The sequence below is a fragment of the Colletotrichum godetiae genome (assembly GCF_030913485.1).
Source record: "Colletotrichum godetiae strain CBS 193.32 chromosome Unknown BDP55scaffold_16, whole genome shotgun sequence".
Classification (NCBI taxonomy): domain Eukaryota; kingdom Fungi; phylum Ascomycota; class Sordariomycetes; order Glomerellales; family Glomerellaceae; genus Colletotrichum; species Colletotrichum godetiae.
Window position 1 is genome coordinate 845,218 of NW_026851264.1, and position 23,628 is coordinate 868,845.

The 23,628-nt window shown below is 50.6% G+C and overlaps 10 protein-coding genes across 10 annotated transcripts; 3 read left to right on the plus strand and 7 right to left on the minus strand.

The window, feature by feature from the left end:
• Positions 1-567: 567 nt before the first annotated feature.
• BDP55DRAFT_550216 (short chain dehydrogenase) lies at positions 568-1,795 on the plus strand (the record flags this gene model as incomplete). The annotated part of the gene is made up of 3 exons (XM_060569001.1): positions 568-1,317; positions 1,374-1,604; positions 1,661-1,795. The coding sequence occupies 3 exons, from the start codon at positions 568-570 to the stop codon at positions 1,793-1,795; spliced, it is 1,116 nt and encodes a 371-aa protein (XP_060430958.1).
• A 572-nt stretch (positions 1,796-2,367) lies between these two features.
• On the plus strand, positions 2,368-4,607 carry BDP55DRAFT_703510 (uncharacterized protein). Its single transcript, XM_060577965.1, has 5 exons — positions 2,368-2,772; positions 2,836-3,194; positions 3,216-3,858; positions 3,918-4,231; positions 4,289-4,607. The coding sequence occupies exons 1-5, from the start codon at positions 2,601-2,603 to the stop codon at positions 4,502-4,504; spliced, it is 1,704 nt and encodes a 567-aa protein (XP_060430959.1). The 5' UTR covers positions 2,368-2,600; the 3' UTR covers positions 4,505-4,607.
• A 137-nt stretch (positions 4,608-4,744) lies between these two features.
• Positions 4,745-5,765, minus strand: BDP55DRAFT_661122 (uncharacterized protein). Its single transcript, XM_060574695.1, has 3 exons — positions 5,458-5,765; positions 5,245-5,375; positions 4,745-5,162 (listed from the first exon to the last, which is right to left on the minus strand). The coding sequence occupies exons 1-3, from the start codon at positions 5,546-5,548 to the stop codon at positions 4,926-4,928; spliced, it is 459 nt and encodes a 152-aa protein (XP_060430960.1). The 5' UTR covers positions 5,549-5,765; the 3' UTR covers positions 4,745-4,925.
• Positions 5,766-6,324: 559 nt separating this feature from the next.
• On the plus strand, positions 6,325-8,223 carry BDP55DRAFT_549988 (FAD binding domain-containing protein; the record flags this gene model as incomplete). Its single annotated transcript, XM_060568980.1, has 4 exons — positions 6,325-6,840; positions 6,894-7,781; positions 7,840-8,005; positions 8,093-8,223. The coding sequence occupies 4 exons, from the start codon at positions 6,325-6,327 to the stop codon at positions 8,221-8,223; spliced, it is 1,701 nt and encodes a 566-aa protein (XP_060430961.1).
• Positions 8,224-8,660: 437 nt separating this feature from the next.
• On the minus strand, positions 8,661-11,291 carry BDP55DRAFT_550202 (sodium symporter family protein; the record flags this gene model as incomplete). The annotated part of the gene is made up of 12 exons (XM_060568999.1): positions 8,661-8,888; positions 8,946-9,680; positions 9,733-9,931; positions 9,988-10,105; positions 10,156-10,389; positions 10,440-10,529; positions 10,590-10,670; positions 10,726-10,832; positions 10,883-10,956; positions 11,009-11,111; positions 11,169-11,204; positions 11,257-11,291. The coding sequence occupies 12 exons, from the start codon at positions 11,289-11,291 to the stop codon at positions 8,661-8,663; spliced, it is 2,040 nt and encodes a 679-aa protein (XP_060430962.1).
• Positions 11,292-12,220: 929 nt separating this feature from the next.
• On the minus strand, positions 12,221-13,771 carry BDP55DRAFT_727742 (uncharacterized protein; the record flags this gene model as incomplete). The annotated part of the gene is made up of 1 exon (XM_060579339.1): positions 12,221-13,771. One exon carries the CDS (start codon positions 13,769-13,771, stop codon positions 12,221-12,223), a length of 1,551 nt encoding a protein of 516 aa, XP_060430963.1.
• A 960-nt stretch (positions 13,772-14,731) lies between these two features.
• BDP55DRAFT_631041 (uncharacterized protein) lies at positions 14,732-15,712 on the minus strand (the record flags this gene model as incomplete). Its single annotated transcript, XM_060572240.1, has 4 exons — positions 14,732-15,090; positions 15,157-15,224; positions 15,458-15,583; positions 15,636-15,712. 4 exons carry the CDS (start codon positions 15,710-15,712, stop codon positions 14,732-14,734), a joined length of 630 nt encoding a protein of 209 aa, XP_060430964.1.
• Positions 15,713-16,761: 1,049 nt separating this feature from the next.
• Positions 16,762-18,045, minus strand: BDP55DRAFT_550111 (uncharacterized protein; the record flags this gene model as incomplete). Its single annotated transcript, XM_060568988.1, has 1 exon — positions 16,762-18,045. The coding sequence occupies one exon, from the start codon at positions 18,043-18,045 to the stop codon at positions 16,762-16,764; it is 1,284 nt and encodes a 427-aa protein (XP_060430965.1).
• A 560-nt stretch (positions 18,046-18,605) lies between these two features.
• On the minus strand, positions 18,606-20,718 carry BDP55DRAFT_661127 (NCS1 nucleoside transporter). The gene is made up of 4 exons (XM_060574696.1): positions 20,341-20,718; positions 20,110-20,277; positions 19,604-20,008; positions 18,606-19,554 (listed from the first exon to the last, which is right to left on the minus strand). Exons 1-4 carry the CDS (start codon positions 20,586-20,588, stop codon positions 18,864-18,866), a joined length of 1,512 nt encoding a protein of 503 aa, XP_060430966.1. The 5' UTR covers positions 20,589-20,718; the 3' UTR covers positions 18,606-18,863.
• A 354-nt stretch (positions 20,719-21,072) lies between these two features.
• BDP55DRAFT_661130 (feruloyl esterase B) lies at positions 21,073-23,042 on the minus strand. The gene is made up of 3 exons (XM_060574697.1): positions 22,624-23,042; positions 22,413-22,548; positions 21,073-22,356 (listed from the first exon to the last, which is right to left on the minus strand). The coding sequence occupies exons 1-3, from the start codon at positions 23,006-23,008 to the stop codon at positions 21,216-21,218; spliced, it is 1,662 nt and encodes a 553-aa protein (XP_060430967.1). The 5' UTR covers positions 23,009-23,042; the 3' UTR covers positions 21,073-21,215.
• Positions 23,043-23,628: the final 586 nt, after the last annotated feature.

Here is a 23,628-nt window from a genome sequence, read left to right on the forward strand (position 1 = left end):
CTCAGAATGTCACTGACATGTCTGTCCGCAGAAATCTGCAGAGGGCACGGGCAAACGAAAAGAAGCTCCAACTACCGAACCTCCCGACCGAGGCATAATTCAGGGTTGTTCAGGGTGGTAGACTTATCAGTAGCTTGGTGTAGCCTGTAGGTAGGTTGGCTGGCAAGGTGATTCGCACTCGTTTAAACTCGTCACAGAAGCCGGTATCCCAACGTAGCATCACGCCGCTTCTTCAGGTTAGATCCTTGCCTTTTTGCCCGGGGGATGCCCCTCACTTTGACGTGCAGGGAAAAGAAGCTTGGATCTCCAAACCTCATGCTCGTGCAGATGGGGCTACCAAATCGGTTGGTCTGATCTCGTGGACGTGATTCCGGACCTCGGCTCCTCGCCAGCGAGGGATCGTATCAAAGCTGTTGGGGTCGTTCTCGGCTCACGTTGAAACGTGACAGTTTCGCCCATAACATTAAAACACCAACCCTGGACAGCACTGCAAAGCTGGCTATTGATAAACATCATTTACGTCCCATAACTTTCAAGCGAATTTGATGTGTCAAGCTATAATTCATCATGTTAACATCACGAGAAGGATTCACGGTCGACGTGATTGCAAGATGGCTCCGAAAATCAGTTCTCAATCCATACCTCTCAGTACCGCTTGCGACCGGACTAGCGGTGGTATCAGCCAAAAAGAACGGAGCGGTCGGACTCTCAGATATCAGATTTGATACCGCTCAGCGCGTTGCGTTCCTCGCGGCTCTAGTAAGCTTTGTCTTGTCAACTACAGAATATCTCAACAAGTGGTCGGCAAACAACTGGACGACAGATCACACATGGGACTTTGACAAGGAGATCATCGTTGTCACCGGCGGCAGCAGCGGTATCGGCCATAGCATCATCAAACATATCTTGGCCAGGAACCCGCGGGCGAATATTGTTGTTGTCGACTTGGCTCCGTTGCTATGGGAGCCTCCCAAAGGCTCCAAGGTTCACTTCTTCAAGTGTGATCTGACCGATACGAAGGCGCTCAAAACTCTTTGCACAATGATCCGAACCCAAGTCGGCGATCCTACCGTCCTCGTCAACAATGCGGGAATAGCACGGGGCTACAGCGTCATGGAAGGCTCGTACGCGGACGTTGAGTTAACCATCAAGACCAACTTGCTCGCTCCATTCCTTCTTACGAAAGAATTCTTGCCGTACATGGTTCGCACCAACCACGGCCATATCGTCAACGTCGGATCGATGAGTTCTGTGGTACCTCCAGTGAGAATTGCCGATTATTCGGCTACCAAGGCAGGACTCACCGCAATGCATGAGGTAAATGACATACATTTGACTTATCGAGCGCTCTGACAACCGCTGACATCTTCCAGTCACTCCAACTTGAGCTGAAGTACATCCACAAAGCGCCCAAAGTCCGTCAAACGCTCGGTATCTTTGGCTTCATCCGAACGCCGCTGGTCCCGTTCGATCCCGGTCAGCCTCACTTCATGATGCCGCTGCTTCATGTGGATTCAGTAGGAGAAGCCATTGTGAATTCCTTGTACAGTGGCTTCGGAAGGACAATTTATCTGCCGGGCATCATGTCATCTGTGACAGCTCTGGTGAGTTCCATGCGTCTCTCAATCTTTTGGACTCTACTGACGCGTTTGATCTGCAGCGAGCCGGTCCAGAGTGGCTCTGGCGCCTTGCAAGGGAAACAACTGCGAGCGCGAAGGATATTGCGTACACTCCAAGGCAAAAGATTGACAATACGACTGGTCAATTTGAGATGGTGGAACCTGCGGAGAAGTGAGAGTCTTCAGCTCCATGTAAGGGGTTCTCAAAAGAGTGAATGCGAAGTAGTACACACTTCCAATCTAGCAGAACGTGCCCATGACAGAAGTATTTCTGAATGGACACTCTTATAATTCTCCTTTTCGGACCGAGTCAAGATATCGACCTGTCACATCTATGCGCGTAACAAGAGCTGAGACCTGTAGCTCGCCAAATGTGGTGATGGGTCTTCAAGGGCCCCCAGCCGGATAAGTTCAGCCGAATCGAGATGGACCGGGGCGTGAACCTCTCCGTTACCCCGGCGCTCCGGCCGCGAATCGTTACATTCTAACATAGCTCGTGTGCTTCCGATCTGCCAAGAACGATATTCGCCCAATAGTTCACAGCGGGATCGTCGTCTTTCGGCTCTCAGCTCCATTTCCCCCTCATTCCCCAGCTAGGTAGCTCTCCACTTTGGGGCGATCCCCCATGGTACAAGGTCTCTTAGCCTCTTAGGTCATACTGTTTCTCAGGACGTGTTACAAAGTTTCACAACGACGTCGTAATAGCATGCATATGCTTGCCCCCCTCGGACGAGACGGGACTCAACGTGGGACGAGCCGAGGCTTGAGCGAACTAGCCCCCGTTGACCAAGGTCGACGACGACATGCTCCCCCGCATTGTCCTGACTTCTGCGGGTGTTCGGTCGCTTCCTGAAACTAAGTTTTCGACCTCATCCTTTCTGAAAACAAAGCCTACAGTTGTACCTGAAGTTAGAGACAATTAGTCGTGATTACGCCCTTCCCGCCTTTCCAATACATCACGGCTAGTTCGGTACACGGAAAATGTCGCAGGCCTCACAAACGCCCACCTACAGTCAGTTCGCGTGCGTTGGGACTGGGTTCTCGGCAATCGGGCTGGGGGCTACTCTGAAGAGATGGTATGGCATTGGCGACATCAAATTCTTTGAGCGGCACAGTGAACTTGGAGGGACATGGTTCATCAACCAATACCCAGGTAACATCTCACTTTCGAGCAAAGGCTCCACCAAACATTACAGCTGTTGATATCTTTCCATAGGATGTGCATGCGACGTGCCCAGTGCTTTGTATAGCTTCTCCTTCGAGTCCAACCCAGACTGGAGTCGAGTGTTGCCTCCCCAGCAGGAGCTATGGCAGTATCTTTACGATGTCGCCAAGAAATACTCGCTCATAGACAAGATGAGGTTCGGCGTCAACGTCGAACAATGCGTCTGGTCGGAAGAGCGCAAACGCTGGAGGATGAACATCCGTCACTACGAAACTAACGAGGTCTTCGCGCACGAGTGTCAGTTCCTCTTCGCTGCCACAGGACAACTTATGCAACCACGGGAGATCGACGTTCCCGGTTCAACAAGCTTCAAGGGTCGCATCTTCCACTCGTCTCGGTGGGATAAGACCGTGGATATCCAGGACAAGTAGGTCGTAGTTATCGGGAATGGGTGTACCGCATCGCAAATCGTGCCGGCGATTGTGAACAAGACGAAGCACCTTACGCAAGCGATCCGGACAAAGCATTGGGTCCTGCCGCCTGTCGACAACGAGAACACGGATTTCATGAAGAAAGTTCTAAGGCATGTGCCGGGAACACAGACGCTACAGAGATTTCTGGTCTTCGCTGCGGCAGAGAACACACTGCGAGGGTTTTATATGACGAATGATGGGAACAAATATCGCAAGCGTGCTAGAGCCAGCGCTGAAAAGTACATGAAGACAATGGCGCCGGAGAAGTATCACGGCAAACTCATACCGGACTTCGAATTGGGTTGCAAGAGACGCATTTTCGACGCGGGCTATTTGAAGAGCTTGCACTCGGAAAATCTTACATTGCTAGATGATCCGATCCGAGAAATTGTACCGGAAGGTATCTGTACCCAAGAAGGCGTCACAGAGGCGGACGTCATCGTTTTGGCCAACGGGTTTGTAACGAACAACGCAGTTGGAGGTCTGGATGTCGTTGGCCGAAACGGAGAGCAAATTGACCAGCATTGGGAGTCGTTTGGTGGCCCGGAGGCCTACAATTGTACGATTGCAAGCGGCTTTCCCAACTTCTTTGTACTTCTTGGTAAGATCCCTAGTATACGCCATAAGACAGTCGAGTTGCTGCTAACTGTGTTCACTTAGGACCAAACTCACTTACAGGTCACACATCCACGATCATCGCAGCCGAAAATTCCATCAACTTTGCGCTCCGAATCATTAAACCGGTGCTCGACGGCAAGGGTACGACCATCGAGGTAACCCGAGAGGCAGAACAGGAATATGTCAACCAGATGCAGGCCGACATGCAGAAGACTGTGTGGTCCACAGGATGCACCAGCTGGTATTTGAAGGACACAACGAGCGGCAAGAAGTGGAACGGCTCGACCTATCCTTATTCTCAGGTGTACTTCTGGTACCGCTGCCTGTTCCCCGACTTTGGGGACTTGCAAATACGGGTAAGCATGCTATGAAGCAGAGAATTACTTGAACGGCGAAGTGCTAACATATCGAAGGGACCGACTCACTCCGGGCGGAGGAGACGGACATGGCCCAAAAAGCTGGCAGGTGCCGCCGTGGTGGGATACGCGCTGTCACTGCTGTTCGGTTTGGCTCGGAATCCCTTGGCTCGTAACCGCTATTGGCAACAGTTTAGTGTAGGCATGCAATTGTTGAGAGCTTTGTTGATGATGAAGTTGGCAAACCTGAGAAAGAGAGTTGGCAAGTCATGAAGAAAGAAAGAGCTCGGATTGGTGAACTCTTCAGGCTAGTAGCGATGTAGAGAACCACCACCAAATAAAGTTGAGACAAATACTTCAGGGACTTACTTTGTGCTGTTAGATGTTGCCGACTATCTATCTAGACTTGGAAATGACTCCAGATGGCAATTTACTTCTTCTATTAACGACAAGACCTGTCTACGAAGTGGAATTTCTACGATGCTCTTACAGACCTTTTCAGTTTAGTTCATGCTCAAACGTATTCAATCTCGACTTCTGTAAATTTGACCGCTATATTGAAATGTCACACATGAATACTGGGAGAGAGCCTGAACAACAAGTGGTATCTTTTACTTTTTTTGACTATCTTACTTGACGAGGCAAGTGCAGGGGTTCAATAATTTGACATTCCGGTCTCATTCCTCATGAACATCTACAACTTGGCAGCAGCCTTGGCCAAGTCGGCGAGAGCCTCACGGCGCTTGAACTTGGCGTCCTGGATGACACCGGCATCGGCATCACTGGAGAAGTTGCCGGTCCACTCGACGAAGGTGCTGTTCTCGTTCTCGCCAGAGGTGACCGGGTAGCAGCGAATGGTGCTGACGACACTGGTGTAAGAGAGCTCAGGCTGGGAGGTGATGACACTGTAGGTGATGTAGTGGTTGATGGTCTGGAAAACTGAGTTAGGCAGGCCCTCGTTTGGAATTGAAGCATGAGGAAGTAACCCCGCGATCAACAAAATGGAAACTTACGCTGTGCTCCTCCTGCTTGACCTCAAGGACGGTGCCGTCCTGGAAGGTCCATCTGACAATGTCGGTCTCCTCCTGAGCCTTGACGAACTCGCTGCCCTTCAGAGCGGTCCAGAAGTTTTGGAAGTTCTGGACTGTTCGTTGGAAGCAAGATATCAGCGTTTGCCCTCACTCATCCTTGGTCCACTACCTGGACCAGATTTTCACTGCACTTACGCTTGATGAAGTGCCAGACATGGCTGAGAGGGGCCTTGATGACGGCGCTCTCGACGACGGAGGTGGAAGTGGGAATAACGGAGGAAGACATCGTAATGATTTGTTGAATAACGGTTCAGTTGCTTTGGAGGAGAGTAGACTTGCAATGATGACGCACAGGGGAGTGAAAAGGCAGAAGAAATTCTTTCACGTACTTGATGACGTAAAATTGTGGAAATGGAAATATGATCCGCCGAGGCAGAATTTGACTGGTTAAGTTCCATTTAGCTGCCCTTATCTAGGTAAATTTTGGCCCATCTTCTTCTTTTGCGTTTGCAGCCAAGGCGTTGTGTTGTGTTGAGGCGCGGAATTGAGGGGTAATTGGGGTGCATAAGCGCTTAGGCGAAGCAGCTTTCGTCATACATCAGCATTGGCATGCCATACCTTTCTTGGTACTATTGCAGCAAAGAGGCATGGACGATCCTTCAGATGAACATCTTGTGGCCGAACCTCCGGCATTTTGTGAAAAACTTGCCGTGGCCCCGTCGGTATCTCGAGGACCCACGCGGACCCGGATCCACAGGCGCAATAGTTTGGTGGGTGTCGTCGCCGGTGCCGACCTCATATCCCGGACGGAATTCGGAAGACTCGTCGGATGCACAAGAAACGGCTTTGCATGCAGGGACGCTCCCCATGACATTCCCCCGCACGAGTTGACTTCCGGGGAAATAATTGTTAACCCCGCCCGGTAGCTGATTTCGGAAGTTCGGCTGGCGAGTGATGTATAAGACGAGCAAGTAACAGTTGTCATGTGCGACCAGACACCACATTGAACCTACAGCGGGGATCTCTAATACCGAATCCCACTGTCAATATTTCTTTTGAAAAATGTCTGAGGAGTACGACGTTCTTATTTGCGGCAGCGGCTCGGCCGGTCTTTGCGCAGCAGTCTGGTTGGCCCGATGCGGCATCAACTTCAAAATCCTCGAGCGCCGCGAGGGTCCTCTTAAGCAAGGTCAAGCAGACGGTGTTCAAGTCCGTACGGTGGAAATCCTCGAACACCTCGGTCTCTCTGAGGATGTGCTGAAGGAAGCCTACCACGTTCTCGAGCTTGCATTCTGGTCGCCTGACGGCAATGGCGGAATCCGCAGGTCACATCTCGAGCCGGACACCGAGCCTGGACTCAGCCATCTGCCCCATGTCATTCTTAATCAGGCGCGTATCAACGAGATCTTGATCGAAGGTATTGTGAAGTCATCTGGTCAGTCGCACATCCAATACGGGAGTGAGATACGTGAGGTCCTTGTCGATAGCAAGGCTGCTGGAGATCCCGAGGCCCGTTGCGTAACTGTGAAGACCATGGAGAATGGCGTTGAGCGAACATATCATGCCAAGTATGCTTTGGTGAGTGGTTCTTAACTGCCTGGATAGCGAGAGACACTAAATGGCGATCCTAGGGTTGCGATGGAGCCCATAGTGCCGTGAGAAAGTCCCTCGGCTTCAAGATGGTGGGCGACAGCAGTGACGTGGTTTGGGCTGTCATGGACATTTACCCCAAAACTGACTTTCCCGATATCCGTAAAAAGAGCGTCATCCAATCCGATGCAGGAAATTTGGTCATTATACCAAGAGAGGGCGATGAAATGGTCAGGTTCTATATGGAAATGCCGGTCTCGACACCAGGCGAAGTCACATCTCAGAGAGTCAAGGAGCGCATCGATGACATCTTCAAGCCCTACCAAGTTGATATCGCCGAGACATCATGGTTCTCTGCCTACTCTATCGGACAACGCCTAGCGGACCACTTCACCAAGGACCATCGAGTCTTCCTCACTGGCGACGCTTGCCACACACATTCGCCCAAAGCTGGACAAGGAATGAACGTCAGTTTACAAGATGGATACAACATTGGGTGGAAACTTGCTGCGGTCCTACGAAAACACGCTCATCCATCGATATTGGAGACGTATGTCTCCGAACGTCACCAGACCGCCAAGGGCCTCATCGATTTCGACACACAATTTGCAAAGATGTTCTCCTCGACGTACCGGAAAGAGAATGGCTACACCACTGAAGATTTCCAAGATTATTTCATAAAATCGGGGAGATACACCGCTGGTTTAGCCACGCAGTACCAGCCGTCGATGCTTGTGAGGCCTGGTGACAATGATAACCTGGCATCTGGTATCAGCGTGGGAATGAGGTTCCAAAGCGCGCAAGTAGTTCGGTACTCCGACGCTAAAGCAATGCAGCTTTCGCATGCTCTTCTTTCAGACTCGAGGTGGTCTTTAGTTGTCTTTCCTGGCAATGCCTTGGAGTCTCAAGCAGAGAAACGTCTGTCCCAGGTAAGCACATAGAAGTCTCGGGCCGCTATACTCATAGCACCACTTAACATGTGTGTAGGTTGCAGAAGCGCTCGAAGGATTGATGAAACGCCTGCCAGTCCTTGAGAACGATATTCATAGTTTCTTAAGCCTGATTCTGGTACTCAAATCTGACCGACGAAATTTGGAAGATAAGCAGATACCTCGACTGTTCACGCCCAACGGAGGCAGGTGGGGAGTTAAATGTGAGTATCTGGATACTGCAAAATTAGTCCCGGGATTTTCTTCTCTAGTTATTGGGACCCGAATTCTGGGCTAACAGAATCATGAAGGTCTTCAAAATGTTTTCGTCGATGATGCCAGTTACCACGCGGGCCACGGAGAAGCATATGCGAAGTATGGCGTTAATCCAGAGGTTGGTGCGATGGTGCTCGTCCGACCAGACCAGTGTAAGCCCCGTTAAAGACGCCTTCGAGTTGCCAAACAGGACTTCATTGACTTCGTGAACACAGACGTTGCCGGAATATTCGGCATTGGACTGGCCATTGCAGATATTCCGGAATTTTTCGAAGACTTTACGACGCGCACGCCGAATGGATTTCACTAGTCATCGGCTTCCGTCGAGCCCTTGCCAAGCAAACTTGAATCTAGACTCATGGAATACTCAAATTTGTTAAGACGATGTCTCTACGTCTTGAGATCAGAACAGCAGAGCATGATATGAGAGACTATTGATATTCTCCAATTGTGATAGCCTGCGCAGACAATCAAAGACTTTTAAGCAGAACCCCGGAGCGTGTATAAGGCATACCCCGTCAATCCATGCAACAAGAAATGCTTCAAAAAGATTTAATCCACCTAGATTTCGAAGCTCAACTCAAAGAAGAATCAAGTTGAACTTCACGTCTTGGCCGTAGCCTTCTCCGTGATCTCTGGTGGGGTCCTACAGCCAGGTGACATACCCTCGCTGACAGGCTTGCCCTTTCCTCTTATGCCAAAAAGGTCTTTGAACATCATACGCGTAGTGCGAACAATTGTGCTTCGAGATTCAAAGATCGGCAAGAAGACAACCATAACCACAGAGGCAAACAGCCAAGTGATACCCACGACAACCCAGCCAGTGAAGAACTGTAACATACAGTGTTAGTGCGGATAATGGTAATTGAAGATGAAACAAGCACTCACAGATTTACCAAAGACGTAGCCTGTGCCATACAAGGGCATCGGCCACAGAATGAGCAGAATAAGTGTCACACCAACTGTCAACCAGCGAGCGGTCTTCGCCGCCTTTTCGAGCTTAATTTGTTCATCAGGATCGCTCTGCAGTGCCCTCGCCCTCTCTTGCGGCGAATTTTCGACATCCACGTGAGCAGCGTCAGCAAGCTCATGATCGTCAGCCTGACGAATATTGAGCATACTCTGCCAGTCGTACTGCTGGGGCTTGAAAGGCGGCATAAAGGTCAAAAGCGGGATGAACACGATTGGAGAAAGAAGCGATGTCAAGTTTCCCGCTAGCATGGGCTCATTGGCGCCAGTGTTGGTGACACTTAGTTCGCCATACTTGATCTTCGTCGTGACGAGCCATGCGGTCATTGAAAGAGCGAATCCAATGATTGGGCTGAAGGTCGCGGCAGCCCAGGACTGTCCGTCCCACAGGAGGGTTAAAGCAGCTGGCAAGACAGCGGAGGAGATGATAACTCCCATCATTAGGTAGAGGTACCCCATGGAGATGCCTACGTAGTTGAGACCGGTCGCAAAGCCAGCCATGACCAGGGCAAAGACGCCCATACCAATGTAGTTGATTCGCATGAGTTGCTTACCGGTAGCAGCGGGGTTGAAGTAGGTCTTGTAGATATCGTAGGTGCAGATGGACGAGACTGAGATGAGCTCAGACGAGTAGGTACTCATAATAGCCATGAACTGTTAAGAATTAGTTTGCAACCAACATGTCGCAATTGGAAGCATAACTGACAGCCAAGATGAGCGTTGCAACCGCTCCTCCCCTTCCAAGGAGGGCAACGGCAGCAGTGGGTAGTACCAATCCGGCATCAACGTCCGCAGCGGCTAGACGGTTCGGGTACGTCGGCCAAATGTCGTACTTTTCCAAAGCAAGGCCAGCAAGCCCCATTGTCGTCGCAGTCAACCACGGGACAGCGAACCAACTGATTCCGCTGATATGATGTTAGCATGAGGACAGGGTACTTGTAAGTCTTTGCGAGGACCTTACCCCATGACATAGCCGGGAAGAGCATCAATAGGGCTTGCCGCAATCGCCTTATTATAGTAACCGTTATCCAAAAACACCGTGCCAAAGTTTCCACAGAGATTTATGATGAAGAACTCAACTACCTGGTTGTGAGACGAGTCTTATGAGGATGCGAATATGGGAACTTACTGCCTCCTTGAGAGCGCATTGTCAAGTAGCTACCGCCAGAGTTCCCAGCTAAGGGACGCTCGGCCGCAAGTTCAGTGAGTATTTCCCATACTCGCCCGGGAGAGCCTAGGAGTTGATTGGTCGAGTAGACTGTGAATGCAAAGATGAAAATAATAATGAGAATGACTAGGCCGTTGATGTAGTCCGTGATGAAGGTTGCTTTGATACCGCCGAAGAGAGTGTAGACGACCACACCTGTTCGGCTGTCAGAAACATGAAGTTCTGAAATTTCTGACACTACTTACCGATCGGGAACAAAAATACGGAGGCAGCTACAGGGGCACCTGTCAAATTTTGAATGACCGCAGATCCCCCAGTGAGGAGCATTGCCGTCACTGTAATGAGAGTTAGAATTCTGATGCACAGAGTTGTGGCAAACAATGGCCGAGACATACCCAGAACGTTGCAGAAGCAACAGAAAACAATGTAAACTCCGTGTGTGACCGGTCCATATCGAGCTTTGACAACTTCCAGGACTGAAAGAGACAGGTCAGTCAAGTCTTGCGAGGTCATCATCTGTGGAGCTCTTACATGTGTGCGCGTTGGGGGCGCGTCTCTTCAGCTCAATAGCGAGCGTGGCAAAGAGGATGATCTGGACCGTGGCTCCGGAAGCATACCATACGGGCCCTGAAACACCGCTTGATTTTGTTAGCTTCACTAGCAGACATGGAGTCATTAAAGCTCTTACTATTTGTATGCTACCGCTGTGCTCTGCAGCAAAGTCGCGGCCCATGTCCATGTTGACAATACCGATGAGGCGACCTTATAAGAGTCAGCGTTGGTAACCGCCGGGATAAAATTCTGTCGATCTCACCAATCCTGACTTTAGTGACCGCCCAGCTGTCGTGAACATCTCAGACGTCTGAAGCTCATAGTTGTATCTCTTGAGTGCCCAGGTGATGATTATCATAAACACACTACAGGCTGGATCAGTAAGTGGAGCTGGAGACCTGGACTGGAAAGATGGAGCATACGCAAAAAGAACACCCAGTCCAATCATGAGGCCATAGCTATGTGCTGTCAGCGTCCTGACTTTGATGTGCAGATTGGAAAGATACCAACCCCCATCCTTGGTGTAAAACTGGTGTCGAGCCCATAATTAAGTTCTATGACAATGAGGATTCGTAAAAGATGCGGAAATTTGCTTAGGAGACTTCCAACTTAAGGCATTCACCCAGATCATTGGGGCAGCTGATGGATATATGCCAGAACGATAGCGTTTCGTCTCCTTTGTCTGTCGTCTCTCAATGACCGCCGGGCTCTTGCCCGTCATATCAGCAGTCCCATGCTCCTGAAGTACTTAAGACGCTAATCATTCCTACTGCGACCTGGCAAACAGATGCCGAGCTAAGCAATTCATTGTAGACCACAGAAAGGTTGATAAAGGCTCTTGGCCAAGGAGTTCTGTTCCAATACGCCGGAGCGGAAAGTTCTTCTGAGAGATAAGGTCATTGAAATGATGTTACGCAGGAAGATGGGATCGCAAGCTATCTCTATTGTCGCACACGTCTGCATAGCGCACCTCGCCGCCGCATCTTGGCGTGAACGAGCGGAATCCTCGCCTTGGGCGAACGTTGTCTCTGCCGGCGGGCTTAATCGCTCCCGTGGCCCCCATTGAGTCCCGCTGTTATCACCCGCTCGGTCCTGGGGCTCGAAGGCAATATGGGCCGCGGAAGGCTTGTTGCTCGCTTTTGGAGTGGGAACCCAGCTGCCCAGGAGCGCCGAGATGCCGAGAGGATGATGTTGGGTGTTTTCAGTGGTTTGAATGGGGCCAGCCAAGGTATTAGTACTTCTTGGAAGTCGAATTGTTATCACTCTCCAATCAGCGTGGAATTAGAGATAAGATTGCCCATCGTCATCGAGAATGATAGGTTCTTCTGACACAGGGTTTTAATCATCTTGGAATTCGCAGTGGCTCACAGATAGATGGCCCCTGAGTTTTGCTGTCAAAGATCCAATAGAGCTTGATTGACTAATAATTATTGCGATTTCCCTTTCAAAAATATTTTGCACGTCTAACATTCGATCACACACTCCTTTCGCCTTGGCAGAATCCCTCAAAGAACAAATCTTCCTGATTTGCGTCAGGATCCCAATCGTCTTCAAACTCATCCCCATACTTCTCCCGACCAATCTTGTGGAACAGCTGTTTAAGCGTCTCATCTGCCTCCCAACTGCCGGTTCTCCACTCAAAAAGCCGGACATCCTCATCATCGGACCGCACAGACCCCGAGACCTCATCGGCGTCCGGCGCGGTGTATCCAATTCCCCAACCTAGTGACCTTTGGCTGTTCATCATGTCGAAGCCTTTATTGTATGAGAACTTGTCTGAGACGTGATCCCCCAGATACCACCAAATTGGTGACCAAATCATAGCCTCTCTCAAGCGAGGCATACTAGCAGCTGATTTTGCGAACGCCGTGAGTAGAGGGTAAAGTGTGTTCGGATTTGGCTTGAGACGCCATCCCGATGGCCGGCAAGGAGCATGACCGAATATGATGGTATCGCTGTGAGCATTCTGGCTTTGGCTGACATATTCCACTCCTTCGACAGGATACCCCTGTACGTCCTTGCCTTCTCCACGGGGTCCCATGAAATACCAGGATCCGGTTGGGGTGACTGGGTGGAATTTGACCTCCAAAGACTTCAAATTGGGCCAGGCCGAACCGTTATCATCTTCGGGCCAGAAGAAAGAGTGGTCAATAATGGCACTCAGTCGAAGTTGAGTCAGGTTTTGGCAGAGAAGTCTAAGACTAGAGCTAAAGGGGTCCGAGGGCTCTGAGCGGACGAGCTTCGGCATCGCAGCGTCATGATCGAGAAGTTGATGTGACTTGCGGCCTTGGAATTGCAACTCTGCTTTCCTTGCTCTCAGCGATATGTCCTTGGCGGCCCTAGAAAAGTCTTCTCGTCCATGGACACGGAGCCTGTCGATTTCTGCATCGCAATTGTGCTCGTCAAAGAGTTCGGCACATATGCTCTCAATACCCGGGAGCTTGCGTGTGAGATCTAGTGTAGCTCTGAGATCAAACCTGCTAAAGTAATTCGACTGGTGGGGGGCTGGAGAGGGTCCAAGGTGTAGAGAGCCGATACAATCGAGCGTTGGTAGCTGGTCTGGGTCAAGGATCCGTATGAACCATGCTTCAGGTATCCTAATCTCCGTCTCACGCGTCTCAGGGCTGATGATGGTAAGGTCTATCGTGCCTTGCGGACCATCATCCTCTTCGAGAGTCTTCAGGCAATCGAAGAGCTGATGGATCTGACTGGAAAGGTACTCCGCGTTTCGTTTTGCTTCCGCTATATTATCCGTCGTTGAGCGTGTCCTATTCGGCAGCCGTTGGGGCAGCAAGACCAGCTTAAACTCCAACTTCCGTAGCCAGCAGAAGCGCGGACCGCGAAACTTATCTTCAAATTCGCAGAGATCGCGTACTCGCAGTGTGCAGTATGTGAAGCCGTCAGAGTATTTCTCAGCCGCGGTGCGGAGTTTGGGCGACAGTAGTAGTAGATTCTTGAGATCGGGTCGATGTAAGTTCGATGCGATCTGGTCAACGACTTCTTGGGGGAGGATCTCCATGGCCATACTTGTATTTCGGCGCTCGATTGTCTCTATGAAAGACGGGGATTCCGTTTTGGAAGTTCCAGTCAGAGTTGGGAGGATCGCGAAGATGAGGGAATCGAAGCCATTGACGTCGCACAACGAATGGCAGCGGGCTTATCCGCATCCGGTGAGACTTTGTTCGCGGGGGTGGCATTGCCGGACAGAGATAAACGTACACGAGCTTACTCAGCCGTGGCTTGTCCAGGTCGTTCGGAAAGTTGTCACATAGATGCATTAGGTAAGTTGGATGTATCGGAGGAATGAAAACCGCCAGCGCTAGAGTCAAATCACCCGACAATCGCTGACTTGGATAATGCTGTGCCCAGAACTCATTTCTGCCCTTGCGTTCGAGTGGAAAACTGAGAGAAAACCGGCCTATGTGGGCAATCATAGAAATCCAGATATGTCTGGCAGCCATACATGCAGACACAGCCCGCCGGCTTTCTGCCAAGGGCCAAGGCGCCGGCGGGCACTTCGACTCCAATGTCCACTCCGCTGGCGACGCCGACGATCACAAGGGCAGTTCATGAGTGCCAATCTTGAAGCATTTCTTCGGGCCCCATATCAGTTCCAGCCTGGTCTCTATGATAGTTTGTCTTAAGAATGCGGTTCTGTCAACGATTCAGAAGCACTCAGCCGGCCGAATCGGAAGGGCATATAACTACTATATCCGGCGGTGCCTGACGGGATGACGGCCCCACTTCGGCCTGCCTGCCCACCATTATGGAAAGTTTCTTTCAGAAATCCCAGCATCATAATGTCATTTTGCCTTATTCATAGTCGTTCAACCATCAAAGAAATAATGGCTCGATATGAAAGAAATCCACAATGGGTCAAATGCGTCATTTACGATGGCTTAAAGCTAGATGAGACTGGCCAGGAAGATATCCCTACTTCCTCCGCTGTGTTCGAAACGTGGATTTATAATATGTCTCTTCGAAACTATCTTCCACGATATTGACCCTCTCTTTCATATTGTAGGGTCATTTCTTGAGTCTTCATAATGATGTGCTTTTGGCTTTCAGAATCATCGTCCAGCTGGACCCAGTTGTCGTGAGGGCCACTTTGGCAGTTCGAAACTGTCATACCTCGCCCGCTGAGGTTATGTATTCTCACCCCAGTGCCTCCAGCCTGCCCTCCGGATATTGCGTTTAGATCATTTGACCCCGTGTTGTTGTATGAGACTTTACTGGACTTATCTAGCCAGGAATTGAGCAGTCTTCTAAAAGATGGAAGAGAGCCAGCGATGATGCCGATGCCGCATTCGAGAATCAGCCACAGAACAATGTTTGCGATGTTGTCTACACCACGTCATATCAGTTACAGAAACTGGGGAGAAAAGAATCGAAGAATAGCGGGAAACATACGCAGGTAGTTCTCAACTTGGTTGTAGTATTGCAGGTATGACCGTCGGACAATCGTAGCGGCGCTTGCACTGTGAGAAATTCGAATTAGAAATCGCACCAGCTTCAAATAGATGATCCATACCACTTGAGAAACTCACATTACGCCTAGTGCAAGCACAGCGCAAGCAGGAATCTTCAATTAGACTTCATCTGCAGGTCCCATACGACATCGGTTGAGACTATTGCACAAGTCCAGTCGGTAACAATAGCTAGAACCGAGATTATGTAGCTGATTGTGGTAATGATGTTTTAAGGTGCGCACTGTCCATCCACGGACTTATCCCAAGTATACTCGACTGAGCGACATACTGCAATCACGGCGGTGAAGCCGACGGTGGTACTAAGCCCCGATTCTGGGCCCGAATGTTGGAAGGCAATGTCTGATAAACTGCGGACATGTTTGGTGGAGATGTGCTTCCGTGGCTGTTAGAACAACGCACCTTAGACATCCTGCTGCACAGCCGAGCTTCTGAATATTCCAGTTGACCCCTTCAATACGGTCGAGCAACGCAAGCATACAATGGGCCAATGTGGTCGGCTACCTGAAGCAAACACCATGCTTCACTCTTCGCTAAGGCGATGAGGCGATGAGGCGATATTACTACAGAAAGTGTCAAATTGCCATCCTGTATCAGGCCCAGACCATTGGATCAGTCTCAACTACATGCCCTTCTCTATCAATTGGTTCAGCTTATGCGGAAGAAATTGCTCGTCTCGAAGCTGATGTAGAATAGTTCGTCTGATATCAAGGTAGGTCTTGTGATTACCAACAATTTGAGGGCGAGAACTCTCCGATTCTTATTCGTTGGACGCTGCCTCCACTGCCGCATGGACAGCTCGTATGTAAATGCCAGCGAGATTCCCAACACGGGAATTATGCATCTGAGGTCTACCCGGCATCTCCCTTTGAAGAAGCTGTGCCGATGCAGTAGTCCAACCGGAGTTGAGATTCCTAGTACCAATAGTGATACATAGGCAAATAACAACCCTGCCAGCTCTAATGTTCCCATAACTTCTCTGCCAGGACCAGGGTACTAGGTCACTTAACAGATGCGAAGGTCTTGAAGCTCGGCTATTCGGAGTGCAGCTACGTGTTGGATAAATGACTTTCTATTGAGTCCTCTTGGCTGGAAAGAGGATTGCAACAGTGAGCCAACAGAGAAAGCGGAGATCGTGCCGTCCCGGGCCGGGGGCTTACGGGATGATGAGGAGAAATGTTCCATAATGCTCAAGGATCACACAGCGGCGGCTTCTCCCCGATGAAGACGCGGGGCGACGGTGGGGATCATGTTTGCTTTTCAAGACTCCGACAACGAACTCGACGACTGGATAACCAAGGCACGACTTGAGGACGGACAAAATGCCGAATGTCGAAAGATGTTCTTCAGATGGTTAGGCTAGATGGCGGATACAATTGTGTGTATATGAGGATGAACGCAATGATGTCTTCACGGAGATGGGCAGATGATCGTTACATGTGGTTGACCCAGTTGTACGATCTTGTTAAGTGGTCTACAGAGAACTTGAGATACAGGCAGTGAACTCCTCATCAATGGACTCAATTGATCACTCATGAGCGGCACGCAAAGTGCCAACACAGTCATCCTTCCTTGTCACAAAGAATCCCTCCCGAACATCTCCTTCGATACCACCCAGAGCACCCGTAGTGTAAAAACCCAGAAGGCGCTTGTGGCGGTCGGACAACTTAGCCTCAACATCCTTGCGCAATGACAAGAAGTTGTTCTCCTGTTGGCGAATGAAAGATCGCATGAAAAAGATCAAGATGACAGGGCGCTCGCCAGACTCCTCACGGTTGGGACCCGTAGCATGCCACAAGCGACTATCAAACACCAAAGCAGTGCCAGAAGGCCCCTCGGCGGCGACGGTGCCGTCCACGGTGAACAGATCGTCGGGGGCAATCTGACCGAGGTGAGACGCAGGGAACACACGGGTGCCACCGTTCTTCTCTGTGATATCTTCGAGGTACCACATGATGTTGAGGCCGAAAGCGAGTTCACGAACAGGCGGCTGGATGGCGACTTGGTCTGTGTGGAGTTGCATGGGGACGTTGCCAGGGCGGGCAATGTTGGCGCTATAACTGTGAATGAGAGCATGCTCGCCGAGGAACCAGGGAACAATCTCGTCGATGAGAGGGTGGTTGAGAAGATCGAGGAACTCCCCTCCCTTGTTGATGAGAGTCCAGATGCGCTGGTTGGGGGCGTTGGGGCCACCGTCCGTAGCAGAAACGCCAGCCTTGCGCTCACCAGCAGCTTGTTCTTGAGTTCCCTTCTTCAGGATCGAGACTTGCTCGGGTGTGAGAGCGTTCTTGACGAGACCGTAGCCAAACTCCTTGATATCCCGCTTCACTTGATCGATATCCTCCGAAGGCTCGGGAAGACGAGCAAAAGCGCCTGGAACAACCTTCTTGGGGGGAACGGGAGGGTCAGGAGTGAGTAGGTCGGCAAACTTGATGGCGACGGGAACGTTGCCCTTTGGCATTGAGGCCTCGTGGAAGAAGGCGTCCTTGAAAAGGCCATACCGAGGCTCAAGCTTACCCTCATAGAATTGAGAGATATATTCGGGTTTAATAGTGAGTTTGGTATCGGGCTTATCGGAGCAAGAGTCTAGGAACGTGGCCTTGGATGAACGAGCATCCACGAAAACAGGGGCACGATCGCCAAAGGTCAAGGAGATCAGGGCGTTGAGCTGGGCGAGGAGCGGAAGCTTCTCCTTGATGATCTCATGGGCGCGCGCGACGGCGGCCTCAACCTTCTCGCCGAGCTTGCTATAAGACTGACTACTAAAGTCGAGCCCAGGAGTGAAGGTCTTTCCAGGTGCGATGCCAGCCATTGTCAGAGCAGGTGAACTGAATGAAAGACGACTTTTAAGAAGGATAAGCGAGTGAAGTGAGAAGAGACCTTGGAGTTTTGCGGTTCGAAGAGATGTATACCAACGTTTCCTTTTCATTATGTACCTACACTGGCCTATTGCGAGCTGCCGGCATCTGGAATCACCAAGGAGATAATCAAAGCTATTTCCCAAGTCGGCGCCTGTGCCGCCAGGTGGATAATTCTCATTGAACAACATCCTCAGGGAAGAGCTGCGAGGAGACCCTGCAGTGAGACGATCCGTAAGCTCCAGTCCTTGGTGGAGTCGTTTGAGTGAGGGGTCCTTGACTATCCCTTGTCTCTTGTTGGTTGTCAAGTACTGAGCCTGACCCTGGTCCGAAGAGTTCTGCATGCAACATGTCGTGGTACCATCGGAAATGAAATTCCCATAGGCCTTGTACGCGGAGTAGAAGACATTGTGTGTAGCCTCCAGCCGCCCGAATGATTGGTGGTGTATGACTACCCTGAGAACCCAGTGAACCACGGCCCTAGAGCATATGAGGTAGGCATTGACAAGCGATGCTACTGCAGGAACGCGGTGTTGACCAGAGAGACGCCAATGTCCTCGTCGCATTGGGGAAGATCAAACGCCGTATCTTGTGTTGGAAGCAGGAATCCTTATTTAAGATGGCTACAGGACAGGTTGAATAACGAGAAGAGTATATACTTGTAATTAAATCATTGAAGCCTTTCATCGATATGTTCGCACCCTCAGCTCCTCTGAGAGCTAATACTATGGTTCAAGGACATCAAAATATATGTTATGCACATCACATACCACTATCGTCCTGAGTAGTGCTTCTCGACATAACGCAGAGGCACATACAAGACAGCGCTCAAGAAGAACGCAACCTCGAAGCCAATGTCACCTGTAGAAACCGCGATGGGCCCCGTAAACCAGACCTGCGCAATACACGGCACGACGAGGCCAAAGCTCAACACAGCTGCGCCGATAGCAGCGATACCCAAGGGCAGCCTGGAAGGCACATCCCACACAGCAACCTCGTAGAGCTTGGAGTCGCCGCGTCTGAACACAAAGTGCTCGGTTACCACGATTCCAACAAACGAAGCAGACCAGTAGCCGATGAGCGCAATGAAGTTCTCGAGGCTGAGGAAGAAGTCGTGCGCTGCCTTGACCGCGATCGGAATGATAATGGCGGTGACGATAACAGAAAAGACGTAGCGCGGTAGGCGGAAGGAAGGGATGAGGGTCTGGAAGTTCAGCGTGATCGCGTACATCGTGCCGGAGATGTTTGCCAACAGCGTGAAGGCTAGGACGACGAGGATGAATTTGCCGAATCCGCCAGCGGGAGAAAGCATAGCCCCAAGGACACCGCCGACCAAAGTGCTATCGAAGCCGATTTGCCATTCGGGGATGTTGCTCATAGCGCCACCGATGGCGGCACCAAGGGTCATGAGCAAGATAGTAGGCACAACCAATCCCAAGTAGCTATAAGCAAAGATGCGGTGTCTAGTGAAAAGTCAGTCTTAAGATCATACCTGGAAGCGAATTTACCTACGAGACCGCCCGGCTAGTAGGGTCGAAGTATGTGGTCAGATCGGAGGCGATGCAAGCCCATGGGATCATGTAGGAAGCAATGACACCACCAAAGCTCAGGACTCCAGCCGCCGTTGCCGGCTCAAAAGGCGCTTGCTTTTGCAGCTGCTGTCCGCCACATCCAACCGCAATGATGATGGCAACGAGAGCCGGCATCCAAGCGTAGCCCTCGTAGAAGTGCAGCACGTTGAAGCCACAGAAGGAGATCAATAGAGCCGCGATGCCGATCAAGACGATGCCAACGGCAGTAGACAGGTCACCTTCGGACACCGCTGAAAGGCACTGACCACCAATGACGCAAATGATGACACAGAAGCCGGTGAGGGTGGCGAGATTGAGGACGACGGGGATGTATACGAAATAGTACCTGTTGAGGTGTCAGTTGAGATACATGTGATCATAAGTTGGCCGCGGGCGAATCATTGGTTTTCGCCTGCCCTCATCTGCATAGTGAGAATGGCAACTTACCCGAAACTAAATCGAGCTTGAATCATTTGTCGCATGCCAGTCTTCGGGCCCAACGTTGACAAGAATGCTGGGGCCAGTGTTGACAACAGGTTGAAGAAGAGGATGACGAGCGCCGAATCTCGGAGGCCAAGGCCGAAAGAGACCGGGCCCAGCATGCCGAAAGTGATCCTGAGAGGAAAATATCAGCCAAAGTGAAGACTACATGAATGTTCGAGATTTAGAACAACTTACGCCAAAATGTTTGTGTTGATAGAGCACCAAATCGTGAAAGCATTGAAGTACTTGGTGTTCGTCCGGACTTCTCGTGGGATGGGCTCGATTCCGCCCTCTTCGACCCGCCCAGCCATCAAGACTCTCCGCACGAGGCCTTTGCTGCTCCGGCCTGTAGCCGGGGTTCGCTGTGCACAGGCATCGGTGTTCTCTATTGCGTGCTTCTCATCGCTGCGCTGGTCACGCTGGCTCTCCAAGTTGTCTGCCATGTTGATGTCTTTGCTGAAGACTGCAGAATTACAACTCGATGTCGGACAAGAAAAGAGAGGATGCACCAAACAGTCATGTAAATGTTTCGGCAGTGGATGACTCGATGTCGATAAGCAAGGTGAGATAATGAAAATTTGTTGCGGGAGTCCGTGCGTTATGTACAAATTTCACCCAAATCCGACTTAGTTGGCGAATTATTGACTAATGAAGTCTCCATAAGCCCATTGTTTTTGGCCGGATTTAGCTGACTGGATTGGGTGTTTCTTTGATCATGACAAGGGATCGATTCCCGGCCCGGTTAAGCGGGAAGCGACCGGATCGGCTGACGTGACATGTGCAAGTCTAGCAGATCCAAGATGACTCGGACAGTACACTTGTTGGAAGAAAATGTTGGAACTCATGGTCATTGTACCATTCTCTGTGACTTTGGATCTTTGCTCTATTGCGCCAAATATGTTTTCTTCAAACAGGACTTGCCTGGCTCTTTATACTTGTTACTTCAAATTGAAGACTGACATGGGACATTTTATTTTTGACATAGATCCAGGATCTAGCTTACAAGACCCGAGGCAATTATCATGAGCCTCTCTAACCATCTCGCCTTCTTAATCCGGTTGAATGTGCAGTTACACACATTGCCAACTATCCGGGAATTTCGGGTCCATGCCTTCGCCCCTGTATGTGTTCCGCAAGGGGTATCTGCAATGTCGGCGTTGAATTTCCACACCCGCATCCACACTGTCGTTGACAAACTTCGTTCCTGTTATGGTGTCCGGAGCGATTCCGCCCTCTGCCCAGTCTACTATGGCGGCCAGAACGTTGTAAGTTCTGTTGAACGGGAGACTATCGCTGATGACGGCTGAGTTCCCCCCACTGCTTCCTTGTCCAATCAGCCACGCACCAGGTCCTGTGGTGCAATGGTAGAGGCCTGAAATTCGGAAAAAGCGTGTGAAGTCATCCATTCCAGTGTTGTTCAGATGCATGCCTTTTGCTAAGCGATCATAGAAGATGGGGGTGTGGAAACTTGTGATCTGCTGATCCTGCTGGCCATGATACATCAACAGCTTTCCTCCCTTCCTCTTGAATGCAGATAAATCGCGTGGATACGTCTTGATGTTGCCGGGGTTCCGCTTTTCAGCAAATTTGCCGTCCTTTTCGAGTGTGTAGGTAGCCGGGTCCCAGCTCGGATCGTTGTAAATAGCATAGCGGAACCAGTTCTGGGACAGAGCGAATGGTTTGCCACTGTACAGCCCGTCTGCGGTAATGATCTCACTGCCTGGGTTCATGGCTGGCCAAAATAACTTGCCGTCAGTGTAGTTGGTCGGGCTAAAGATCCTTCTCACGATATCGACTTGTGCGCTGGTGAGGCACTGGGTGTCGCCGCTGTTTGGTTTGCAGAGGAGGGTCCCAGGTTCGAACTTACAAAGGCTGGGATCCTCTATGATACCGTCTTGGACACCATCAATAGTATCGCATTGCTTGAGGACTTCATCATGAATGGTTGTCTTCCAGGCGGTGGGAGTAATGAAGTCCTTGGAGTCGACAGACCCGGTCAGAGGGTAGAACCCGGCTCGCCAGGAGTACAGATTGTCGAAATCCACTGCCGGTGCACCTGCAACGATGCCATCAAAGTCTTCTGGAAACATGTCTGCAGCTGTCACCCCTTGTCGCCCTCCAAGAGAACAACCCAAAAAGTAAGAGCCCGTCATCTTTTCCTTGTAGAGAGACTTGAGAAGACTCTTTCCAGCAAGAACGCCAGTGTGAATTCTATTAGCCATGTTAGTCAGCTTGTAGAGTAGGAAATCGAAGCTGGGATAACTTACGCTCTGTACGAAAAGTCGATTACAACATCGTCATTATTGAGAAACTGTACACCGGTCGTTCCAGCATGCCCGTTGTTCGTGCCGACAGCGGCAAAGCCGTGAGCAGTGGCGTACGCAAGGTCCTCAGTGTGAACGCCTATCGTAGATCTCAGTGTCAGTAGTTTACAATTCAGGCTTCATCGCTGTTGCTCAGAAATAACTAGGTACTTACACCCGTCGAGCCCTCCACCAGCAACCGTCACCATGCGCCCGTTCCATTTCTCTGGCAGCCATACTTCAGTGACAATCTGAGATCTACTAGAAGTTGTAATGTTCATGGCGACACGGCAAAGATTGGCGCGGACCACCTGGCTTCCGCGACCGCATGATGCATCTTGTTCTGGAAAGGTGAGATTGGTGCCGGACTCCACATGACTGATCTTTTGGGCAGTCGAGTTAACCACTGTAGTCTGAGGAGTAAGAGCCAGGCAGTCACTCTGGAAAGTTGCTGCCGAAGGCGTAGCCAACGCCAGCAAAACGGCAATGACTGGAGAAACTACGGCTAGCATCTTGAGAAAAGCGAATCCCGACAGACTGGCTCTCTGCCCCGATGGCATTTAATGGGCTCCTGATCTCATCTTATGATTTCTTAGTTGTGCTAGGGGGTTGGGGCGACGTGGCAGCCAAGGGAACCCAACAGTCGTTTACCCCGCATACTGATATATCGCCCCCGGACCTCTCTAGTCCACTTGTAGCTTGCACGACCCCAGCGATACAAGGATTATGCAGTTTCTTCGCTGTGATGCAACAGCAATAAGATTAGCGCTTGGCTAGCTTGAACACCTTACTTTACGGCAAGGATGTATCCGAAGCTCTGTAATGGAATCGTCTTGCTCGGTTAGAAGCATTACCATGGCAGATTCCGTTGACAGTGTGTAGATTACACGAATAGCATGGTCTGATGTATTTGATATCTCCACTAGAAGTTTCGCTCAATCAAATTGTCAAGCTATATTGATTTCCAACTGGTCGATGACCACAAACATCTCCAGGAACAGTTTGTCAAGGACGATCGCCGGTGATCTCTCCGCAAGCCCTGAGGAGTGGGGTCCGATCCTGCCGCTCTTGCCGGCCCCGCTCCGACAATCAGACTCGGCAACTGAAATTCGGTCACAGATTTCCCGGTCTATCAAGTGCCGAGTGGTTCTGCGTCAAGACGTGACCAAGGCACCAAGTG

Bases quoted from the DNA above. Each gene is read 5' to 3' on its own strand.
- BDP55DRAFT_661130 (XM_060574697.1), bottom strand. From the start codon at position 23,008: ATGCCATCGGGGCAGAGAGCCAGTCTGTCGGGATTCGCTTTTCTCAAG. The intron at 22,549-22,623 runs GTAAGTACCTAG...GATCTACGATAG, and splicing joins TGGTGGAGGGCTCGACGGGT to GCGTTCACACTGAGGACCTT. The intron at 22,357-22,412 runs GTAAGTTATCCC...CATGGCTAATAG, and splicing joins ATCGACTTTTCGTACAGAGC to AATTCACACTGGCGTTCTTG.
- BDP55DRAFT_703510 (XM_060577965.1), top strand. From the start codon at position 2,601: ATGTCGCAGGCCTCACAAACGCCCACCTACAGTCAGTTCGCGTGCGTT. The intron at 2,773-2,835 runs GTAACATCTCAC...ATCTTTCCATAG, and splicing joins GTTCATCAACCAATACCCAG to GATGTGCATGCGACGTGCCC. The intron at 4,232-4,288 runs GTAAGCATGCTA...AACATATCGAAG, and splicing joins TTGGGGACTTGCAAATACGG to GGACCGACTCACTCCGGGCG.
- BDP55DRAFT_661127 (XM_060574696.1), bottom strand. From the start codon at position 20,588: ATGGCAGACAACTTGGAGAGCCAGCGTGACCAGCGCAGCGATGAGAAG. The intron at 20,009-20,109 runs GTAAGTTGCCAT...ACACCTCAACAG, and splicing joins CAAGCTCGATTTAGTTTCGG to GTACTATTTCGTATACATCC. The intron at 19,555-19,603 runs GTAGGTAAATTC...ACTTTTCACTAG, and splicing joins CCTACTAGCCGGGCGGTCTC to ACACCGCATCTTTGCTTATA.
- BDP55DRAFT_661122 (XM_060574695.1), bottom strand. From the start codon at position 5,548: ATGTCTTCCTCCGTTATTCCCACTTCCACCTCCGTCGTCGAGAGCGCC. The intron at 5,376-5,457 runs GTAAGTGCAGTG...TCCAACGAACAG, and splicing joins TGTCTGGCACTTCATCAAGC to TCCAGAACTTCCAAAACTTC. The intron at 5,163-5,244 runs GTAAGTTTCCAT...TCAGTTTTCCAG, and splicing joins TCAAGCAGGAGGAGCACAGC to ACCATCAACCACTACATCAC.